Source organism: Protobothrops mucrosquamatus, unplaced genomic scaffold, assembly GCF_001527695.2.
Source record: "Protobothrops mucrosquamatus isolate PMUCROS unplaced genomic scaffold, P.Mucros_1.0 scaffold83, whole genome shotgun sequence".
Taxonomy (NCBI): Eukaryota; Metazoa; Chordata; class Lepidosauria; order Squamata; family Viperidae; genus Protobothrops; species Protobothrops mucrosquamatus.
The window spans coordinates 1,500,893-1,511,198 of record NW_015386460.1 but is presented as its reverse complement, the minus strand read 5'-3'; the positions used below and the strand labels follow the sequence as shown (position 1 = coordinate 1,511,198).

The 10,306-nt window shown below is 44.0% G+C and overlaps 1 protein-coding gene across 2 annotated transcripts in view; it reads left to right on the top strand.

The window, feature by feature from the left end:
- Window positions 1-1,383: 1,383 nt before the first annotated feature.
- The window catches only part of DYNC1LI1 (dynein cytoplasmic 1 light intermediate chain 1), a 25,230-nt gene continuing 16,307 nt past the window's right edge, over window positions 1,384-10,306 (top strand). Inside the window, exons 1-3 of one of the 2 annotated variants that reach the window (XM_015812427.1) lie at window positions 1,384-1,550; window positions 1,847-1,920; window positions 9,575-9,691. In XM_015812427.1, coding sequence (XP_015667913.1) covers window positions 1,390-1,550; window positions 1,847-1,920; window positions 9,575-9,691 — 352 coding nt within the window. In that variant the 5' untranslated portion in view covers window positions 1,384-1,389. The remainder of the gene's footprint in view (window positions 1,551-1,846; window positions 1,921-9,574; window positions 9,692-10,306) is intronic. The other variant, XM_015812429.1, reaches the window with a different exon arrangement.

Below are 10,306 nucleotides of genomic sequence, written 5' to 3'. Positions count from 1 at the left end.
ATGGGGGGGGGGGTTTCAAATTCTTCCTTCAGAAGGAGATGGGAATGAGAAAAAGGGAGGCAGGGAAGGGAGGGAGGAAAGGAAGTCCCGCCTTAGCACTTGGCCACCAGCAGCCCTGCCATTGACTTTGCTTGTCAAAAGGTTGCAGAAGGGGATCACATGACCCTGGAACACTGTTACCATTATAAATATGAATCAGTTGCCAAGCATCCAAATATAAATCACATGACCCTGGGCATGCTGCAATGGTCATAAGTGTGAAAAATGGTCATAAGTCATTTCAGTTCAATTGAAATTTGAACAGTTGTGGTTTTTTTTGGTCATCAAGTTTTTGACACCTTGCTAGGTGGTACTCAAATATTGCCATATCCTAGAAGTGGTGCAATAGGTAAAAAGGTTGAAAAGCCCTGTTCTATTCTATTCTATTCTATTCTATTCTACAAGAGGCTTTTCTTTTAGGTTAATGGACAAAGAACTTGAAAAAAATGGAACATTGATGTTATATATGTTGACAGCAGTAAGATTACTTTATGCATAGAATGGAATGACATTGCGATTCCCACAATGGAGAAATGGCTGCAAAAGTTGATGGAATTAGCAGAGATGGCTAAATTGACTGCTTTGATTAAGGGAAAGGACCCAATTAATTTTGTTTTTACTTGGAAACCGCTTTTGTACTTTGTGCTTGAGATGGGGAAAAATGAAACTTTGATTTTGGGTTTTGCCTATTAGATAGGTTTGTTGTTATAGAAATACCTAGCATATATTATGTAAAAAAAAAAGTTAAGATTTTATGTTAATACCTTATTCTACTGCACCAAAAGAAGTCAGAAGTCAATGTTTTTTTTCTTTATCCCCTCTACCCTACACTTTTCACTTCCCGTTTCCCTCCCCTATTTTACCATTATTTTCACTTTTCTTTGAATTTCTGTATTTCATATTTTGAAAATTAATAAAATAATCTGTTTATAGCAAAAGACCTATAACTTCTATTCTCAAATCCATATATAATACCTACGGCCCATGAAAGGAGGATAGACAGAGAAAGAGAGGAACCAGGAAAAGCCTGGGCAGACCAAGGCGACAGCGAGAACTGAGGAAGCACCGAGAAAGAGAGCGCGTGCAAGCCCTAGGGAGCCCTCCCTCTCCTCGCGCCTCGGCCCCAACATCCGGGTTTTTGGCTACGCTTCTGAGCCTGCCGTTGCTGCTTGCTCTGGTGGCTCTCTGCCTCGCCTCTCATTGAAGAGAAAGGTGACGAAGTTGGCGGCGGCGGCGCCAGCAGTAAGGACGATTTGCTCTGTAGCGTCCTTAAAGGGACAGGACGGGGATCCAGGCTCGCCTCCGCCTCCCTCCCGGTGTTGTGAGTGTGCGTGCGTGCGCGCAGCGAAGATGGCGGCGGTGGTGGGAGGGCGAGCCGGCTCCTTGCGTTCCTCTTCTTCTGCAGGGATGAGCTCGGGCTACGGGGCTCCCGCCGCCGCCCTCGGCACAAGTAACGGCAGCAGTGCAGACGCACGCGCCGGGGTGGACGAGGACGATGGACAGAATCTCTGGTAATTTAACCCGTCTCCCTCTTCCTTGCCGGCTCCAGATCTCTCCTCTCTTCTCGACCGCCCAGTAACTGCCCCTGCGTCGGTCATCCTCACAGACTCCTCTTTTTGGGGGGGGGCTGGGGGTCTTGCCGGAAAGGTCCTCCGCCGTGTCACCGTCGTCCCGATCCCTTATGTTCTGTCCCAGGAAAGCTCTGTCTTTCCTCCCCTCCCGCATCCTTCGCCCAGCCGTGACAGGGAGTGGATCCTTTTCTTCCCGGGCCTTGCCCTTCCTCACGGCTCTCCTTGTTTCGCGGCAGGTCGTGCATTCTCAGCGAGGTGTCCACTCGTTCCCGATCTAAACTGCCTTCTGGAAAAAACGTCGTGCTGTTGGGTGAGTGGTCGCTTCTGTTTCCTGCTTATTCTGCCCTTGGATTATTCTCTCGTGGCTTTTCCTTATTCATTAGGGGGCTGGACCGCTTCACGCTTCCTTCAGAACCCGCTTGTGTCGAAGGGAGAGGTGGATGCGGCCAGTGATTCACATTGATCTTTCATCCTACTTTCTCATCCTCATCCTCTGCCCCTCGCAGGATAGAACAGATTTTCTTGTGTTAAACGCAAATGCATCACTGGACCGTGTTTGTCTTCCTGAAACAGTACTATGTATGAAGTAAATGTTAACACTGTTTTTTAGGGTCTGCTTTGTGGTCTTCATATGTCTTGATTTATTGGGAAGCTGAGAAAAAAGGCTTTGTGTATTTGTCTAAGACCTGTCAAATATGTTTGATGAATGATTTATCAGCATTATGCTTTAATATATTATACGCTTTAATACTTTTGTCTGTTAGTTGTTAGTTATTATCGTAACATTCTTTTTTGCTATTTATTAATAGAAGTCAAATAGCTGAATTGCTTGATAGTAACTAATCCTTGAGGTTGTCAAGATTTATCTGAACCAGCAATTATGTCCTGGGGTGTGGGGAGCCTCATAAAGTCCTAGATTCTAGAACAATCAGTGTTATTTACGGTTGGAAGTTTTCTATTTTGATGATGCAGTAAACTTGTTTCTTGAAATACAAACTTGGATATCAAGACTCTTCTGGGTTAGCTTTCAAATGGCTACTTTAAATGGTTTGTAGGTTAGTTAATTTAAGTTGTAGAAATGATAGATGAAAATATTGACTGTAAAGATGAATGACACTGCTCACTTGGGCTTCTAATTACTAGATAAAAAAATAATGTATTCTTCAAATTGATTTGGCAGCCCTATGGAAGTGGCTTTTTAAAATAATAATTTTGCAATCTAGCATTCAGCATATATGGTTGTATGTGCTCTGGTTTCTGTCTCTTTACAGGTAGTCCTCAACTTATGACTGGTTGCTCAACAAATATTCAAAGTTATGATGGACCTTACCAGGACTATTTACTACTTGGATTTGAAGTTCTCTCAAAGGCTTCTCTGTCTATGATAACATTTTGGATGCTTGGCAACGGGCCTGCATTTGTGGTGGTTTGCAGAGTCCTGCTGTCTCTGACCATGATTTACATTTTTTGTTAGAAATCAGGGTTTTCTTCTGGTTTCCAGCAAAAACAACCATTGCTTGTTCAATTGATTCATTGAACGATTGTGATGTTCTCTTAACCATCATACTGCTTGCTTTACAACTGCCATATTTGCCTAACAACTGCCACAAAAAAAATCATAAAATTGGGCAGGGTCACATGTGACTCACTTAATGACCAGCTTACGACCATAAATTCTGGAATCAGTTACAGAAATCATGGAAGTTAAGGATTGTCTGTACTGATCAGGTCGGATCTTGCTTTGCTTTTGAAGTTCACCAAGCTACCGTAATAGCTCTTCTGTAGCTATTGATCTGTTATAATGTGGAATACTGTACGTGTGAATACATTCTGTAGCCATCTACTGAACATGAAAGTTGGATAATATTAAAATATTTCTGTATTGTTTAATGCAGGTAGTAACGTTAAAATATCAATAGCATGCAAGACTTATATATCTCCTCACAGTGCTTTACCGCACTCTCTAAGGAATCTAAGCAGTTTACAAAGTCAACATATGCCCCCACTATCTGGGTCCTCATTTTACCAACCTTGGAAGGATGGAAGGCTGAGTCAATCTTGAGCTGGTGAGAATTGAACTGTCGGCAATATTAGCCTGCAATACTGCATTCTAACCACTGCACCACCATGGCTCAATATAATGCAGTGGTGGCGAACCTGTGGCACGCGTGCCAGAGGCGGCACTCAGAGCCCTCTCTGTGGGCACGCACGCTGCTGCTGCCAGCAGCTTGCGCAGGTCCATTAGGTCGCCACCGCCGCCTGGAATGGCAGCCCCACCCAGCACAAAGGAGGCAAAGCAGCCAGCTAGCAAGCTTGAGTAGAAGTGGTAGAGCACGCCCATGCCCAGCAAATCACCCTGAGCAGGAAAGCCGGATCCCCATCGGCACCATGGCCCCCCCAGTTCCAGCTAGGATTGCATGCCTCCCCCCATCTATGCTGGGCCTCCTGCCCACTGCCCCACCTGCCAGAGACCCCCCTGAATCTCCCCCAACCCTGCCCAACCCCCACAGGCATCCCCCCATGAGCAACATCGAGGTGGCCATGCCCGCCCCAGCCATGCCCACCCAGTCTGCCGTGACAACTGCAGCCATGCCCACCCAGTGGGCCACACCCCCATGCCCCTCCTGAGGGCACCACAATGCTGATGCGGCCCTAGCACTTTGCAATAAATAAGTGAGTTTTGGGTTGTGGTTTGGGCACTTGGTCTCTAAAAGATTCGCCATCACTGCCATATGCAATGTACTACAGTTTTCCAGAAATAGGGAAGGTAGTAATACAAGGAGGTATGAATGTTATTGAGAGTCAGTTTGGTGTGATGGCTTTAGAAATCAGGAGACCATGAGTTTTACTCTTGTCTGAGGCGTAAAGCCAGTTGGGTGATTTTGGGTCAATTGCTCTCCCTCAATGAGAGGAGGAAAGTGCAGATATTCCTTAACATATCATCACCCAAAATTTCAGTTGCTAAGCAAAGCAATTGTTAAGTGAGTTTTGCTGCATTTTTGCCGCTTTTTTGCCACAATTGTTAAGCAAATCATGGCAGTTGTTAAGTGAATAATGTGTTCGCTAAGTGAATCTGGCTTCCCCTATTGACTTTGCTTATTGGAACCTGGCAGGGAAAGTTACAAATGATGAACACATGACCACGAAACAGTGCAACTGTTATAAATACATGCCAGTTGCTAAGTACCCAAACTTTGATCATATGACTGTGGGGATGCTGCAGAGGTTATAAGTGTGAAAACCAGTCATAAGTCACTTTTTTCAGTGCCATTGTAACTTCAAACAGTCAGTAAATGAATGGTTAAAAGTCAAGGACTATCTGTAATGATAAACTATTAATGCAAGTGTCTCCAATCTGTGGGCCGCAGCCCACTACTAGGCCATGGCCTATTCACAACTGGGTAGCTTGAGTGGTGGGCTGGGGCGCATGTGCAATCCCACTTGCACAGCCCCACTCACACTTGTGGAGCCCCAAAGGCCTCTCTCTTGGCTGAGTGGAACTGCGCATGTGCTAGCCCGCCACTCACACGGCCTGGGTCCCTTCTCCCTCCCAGCCAGGCTACCTGCTCCCGATATTCCAAAAGCAGGCTGAGTGGCACAAGCATGCCCTGCTCAGCTTTGCTGACTCACCAAGGCTACCTGCACAGGACACCCAATCCGCTTTTGAAGCATCAGGCCGCCTTGGTGAATTTGAAGGAGCATGAGACAGCACCCTCAAAGGGTTCTCTTCTCCATGCCAAAAGCTTTTGAAATGGAAGAAAGGCTTTCTGAGCAAACTTGCACTGCTTCAGGCATTCTGTCCCTTTGCAAAAGCTTTTGATGTGGAGAAGCCTGAAGGAGTCGAGACCGTGCCCGAAAGGCTTCTCTTTAGTCCTGGGTGAATGGAGCTGCATGTGCCGGCCCACTGCTCATGTGGCCCAGTTCACTCTCCACCTCCCCAGCCAGGTTGCCAAGCCACAAAGATTGGGATAATCTTTTACCTTGTTTTCCCGAAAATAAGACGGGGTCTTTCTTTTTGGTCTCCAAAAGAGGCACCAGGTCTTATTTTCGGGGGATGTCTTTTATACTCACCTTTGGCAATGACAGCCCCACCCAGCTGGTCCACTTCTTCTGGGGCCTAAGGAGCAGCTTCATTCTGCAGTTGCATTCCGGCCTGCATTTTGCAGTCAGGCCTTTCCGGAAGGCTTATGCAGCCAAGTTCCGAACTATGGATTGAATTTTTGGCTGCAGTGGCCTTCCGGAAAGGCCTGTGACTGAGAAATGCAGGCCTGGCTGTAGAGGAGGCCTCAGAAAAAGTGGACCAGCGAGGAGAGGCCTGGCTGCAAGGTAAGTGGGTACGGGGCGCGTGGGGCAGATTCACACTCCTATCCCTACTCTAGCTTGATTTTTCAGTGTGTGCCTCGCCCCAAAAATCAAGCTAGGGTTTATTTTCGGGGAAACACAGTAATACTTTTTGCAAACTTGCACAAAAACTGCTGCCAATACAGAAGTTCTTTACAATGCTCATCCTTTACAGTATTACATTGTTACTTATTTTAAATCAATTTATTTAACTTTGTTATTTTTGGCTAATGCAAATTTGGTTTTAATTGTTTTGTATTTTGTTCCATAGACCTTTTTTGGGAGTTGTACTCTAAAACATAAGTTATAAATGTTTATCAAGTAAATGAATATGGAATGCAGAAGTAAGCTACTTGATAAAAAATTAGTTCAAAAGCATATCACCTCTTTATATTTGATATTTTATCTACATGTTAAATAGTCTTATCTGACATTCTGAGAAATGTACACATCCTTATATTGTATATTAATCCCCCATTCTCTAAGACAGGGCTTTTCAACCTTTTCACCAACTGTACCACTTTTAGGATATGGCAATATTCGAGTACCACCTAGCAAGGTGTCAAAAACTTGATGACCAAAAAAACCCAAAAAACCTGTTCAAAGTTGCAATTGCACTGAAATGACTTATTACCGTTTTTCATACTTATGACCATTGCAGCATGCCCAGGGTCATGTGATTTATATTTGGATGCTTGGCAACTGATTCATATTTATGATGGTCACAGTGTCCCAGGATCATGTGATCCCCTTTTGCAACCTTTTGACAAGCAAAGTCAATGGCAGGGCTGCTGGTAGCCAAGTGCTAAGGTGGGACTTTCCTCCCTCCCTCCTTTCCTGCCTCCCTCTTTCTCATGCCCACCTCCTTCTAAAGGAAGAATTTGAAACACCCCCCCCCCCATATTTTCCCTCTTCTATATATTCATCAAACAAGAAAAGGCCTCCAGAGACAGAAAAGACAAGCTGCTGAGTGAACTAGCTTAAAAAGGCACATTCCCCTTTAAGAATTAGTTATGGCTAGAAAGGAAAGTTAAGGAGGTAGCCAGCACTTAAGGAAGAAAAACAAATGTAGTAAATACTACTGCCAGCTAAGGCAGACTCCCCAAATGGCTCCATTCATAAGTAAACGAATGCTACAGGCAAAATCCATTCAGGAGAAAAATACTTCAAAATCCCTTGCAGCAAAACTTACAGTTAACAACAGCAGAGCAATAGAAGCTAACAGGAGACATCAGCCATCAGCCAAACAGAAATTGCCAAATACTCCCTAAGAACACAAAGCCCTCATTGCACAAATCCCAGAACTTCAAAAGCACATAAGAATCCTTCCACTCTCCATCTCCCTCACTCTGTGTCTTACCTCCAGCTGATGCTACCTTTCTTCATTCCTCATGGAGGGCAACCCCTCCCCTGCTGTATTTCTTGCCTCTTTGTTGCTGCCAGCACAGGTGGCTGCCACAGAAGTTTTAGATTGGCTCATGGCCGGCCTGCTTGATCTCCTCTCCCCTCCACCCTCCTTCCCCTTCGGTGCAGCTAGAGCTGACTCCACCTCCTCCCAAGGCTGCTTCTTTTTTTCTCTCTCCCACTCCTGCCCAAACTGCCTTCTTTTATAGCCTCTCCTGGCTCCCCCTCCTCCTCCTTTCTCATGGGGGAGGGTGAGCCAGAAGTGAGCCTGGGGCCTTTGCCTTGCCCCAGTCATTCTGCAGCTCCAGATGACTCTCTCACAGTAAGTCCTTGCCTGCGCTGGCTCTTTCCCTCCCCCACTACACTTGGCTAGGCAGGGCTGCATACCACAAGTGGTACGCGTACCACCGGTTGAAAAGCCCTGCTCTAAGACATTTGTATCTTGTTGACTGCTGTTCTGCAATGTCAGCCAACTGTATGGGGAGGACTTTTAGAGAATGTCAGAAAGAGAACTGAAAAAAAAATCTGTATGTCTGGAATATGAGTCAGTGTAGTATAGTGATTAAGGTGCTTGTCTAGAAACCAGGAGATTGTGAGTTCTAGACCTCCCTTAAGCATGAGAGCCGGTTGCATGACTGATCAGACACTGTCTCTCAGCCCAATCTGCCTCACAGGATTGTTGTACGGAAAATAAGAGACAGGAATATTAGGTATGTTTGGTTGCTTGAGTTAGTTGATCTTTTTTTTAAAGCGAGATAGAAATCTAATAATAACAGTAAATAATTGTTTGAATCCTAGGCATTTGCTTCCTTTTCTAGCAGCTTCCCATAAGTAATCTCAATGTAGAAGCCAGCAGGAAAGGTTGCAAATCACTCCAGTAAATTGCTCCCACTTTTCTTCTACCCGTAACATCCTCCTATATATGGCTCCTGCGTGCCTTGACCAGCCTTCCCAGGCCTTCCCCACCCTGCCATGCCACTCCTATGCTCCTTAACTAGACTCATGCCTTTTCCTACTTAACAACCATATTGGGATTACAGTAGCAAGTGGGACTGCCCAGGACTGTCATTGTTAACTATATATATACTTTTCTATAGTAGCCTTGAAATAATATCCGTAAGCCAGCTTTTAAAAAAAAATTCAAACACTATGTAGTATATTATCTTTTGAGATATAGGATTTGTATATGGGTATAGCAGACATACAGATCTCCTCTTTAGAAGAAAAAAAAATCCTTTCTCTTCTCTTCTCAGGTATGGATCAGGAGGACCGTCTTTGACTCAATCTTAGCCAGATGTGGGTGTTTGGACTTCCCAAATCTGATGATATGCCATCTTTGACTTTGGATGGGGTGGTATACATTTGGGGGTCTTCTTGAACTTGCAGCTCCTACTTGAAGAGCAGGTGTCAATTGTAGCCAGGAAGTGTTTGCACAACTCCATCTTGATGCACCAGTTGCATTCTTTCATAGAACAGGAGGCCCATTAGACAGTCAGACTTGTTCTAGTCATCTGATGACTTGACTGTTGCAATGCTCTCTACGTGGGGCTGCCCTTGAAAACCATTAGGTTTTCCAGAATGCAGTGGTGTGAGCAGTAATGGGCATGCCTTGTATGCCATGTAATATTTCTGCTTTGCCAAGCTGTTTGTTTCAAAGGATGGGCTGTTATCTATAAAGCCTTACATAGCATAGAGTTTAGTTACTTGAGTCTTCCATAATATCTACCCAATCCTTTCAATCCTGCAAGATTAGTATTCTCCAGTCAAATAAATACCTTCTTTATGTTATGTTTGCTTTCTAGAAAAAGGTTCCACTTAAGATCTGGATGGCTCCACTTGACAGCTATTTAAAAGAGCTGTGAAGAACATCATCAAGTGATATTGAGACTCTTCATTTCTTCGTGCTTTCCATCTTTTATCTTTATTTCTTACATTTTTTGGTTTTCTTATTTCTTTGATTGATTGTGATGAGCTCATCACAATCAATCAAAGAAATAATAAAACCAAAAAAATATAAAAAATAAAGATAAAAGATGGAGAGCATGAAGAAATGTAATATATATATGGACTGTAATATATATAAAAGTTTATTTATCATTGTTAGTATTTAACACAAAACTATTTTTGCTGTAGAAGGTTGCTAGGTTTCTGTAAACTCTTGTGAAATATATATTAGAAGTAATGGTAATAAATGCTCAATTTTTGTTTTTTAAATTTAGGTGAAGATGGAGCAGGTAAAACTAGCTTAATTGGAAAACTTCAGGGAATTGAGGAATACAAGAAAGGAAGAGGAATGGAATATCTGTACCTAAATGTTCATGATGAAGATAGAGATGGTAAGAACAGTTGAGACATGAATATCCTATATTGTTATTTGGGGTACATTGCATATTTTAAAATGTGTGTCATCTTCATTAATCAACAACTATTAAATAAAATATTCCTTAGTACAGGAGTCCACAACCCCCTGACTGTGGCCCACTACCAGGCTGAGGCCTGTTTGGAACTGGGTCGCATGAGCAGCTGGCCAGCACACATGCATGAGCAGTTCAAATTGCGCAAGTGGCAGGCCAGCATGCATGTTCGTGCAGAACTCAGCTTGTGCGAGCTGGTTTCCCCACACACACCAGGCCATCAAACTGTAAATGTTGGGGACTGCTGCCTTAGTATATCTATTATATATTAATAGATATATAGTATATCTATTATATATTAATAGATATATATCTATTATATATTAATAGATATATAATCTTTGCGGGAGGGTGTCTTCCCCGTGGCCTTGAAGGAAGCGGTGGTGAGGCCCCTCCTTAAGAAGCCTTCCCTGGACCCAGATGTATTAGCTAACTATCGTCCGGTCTCCAACCTTCGCTTTGTGGCGAAGGTTGTGGAGAGTGTGGTTGCATGGCAGCTCCCCCGACACCTGGAGGAAACGGTCTATCTAGACCCGC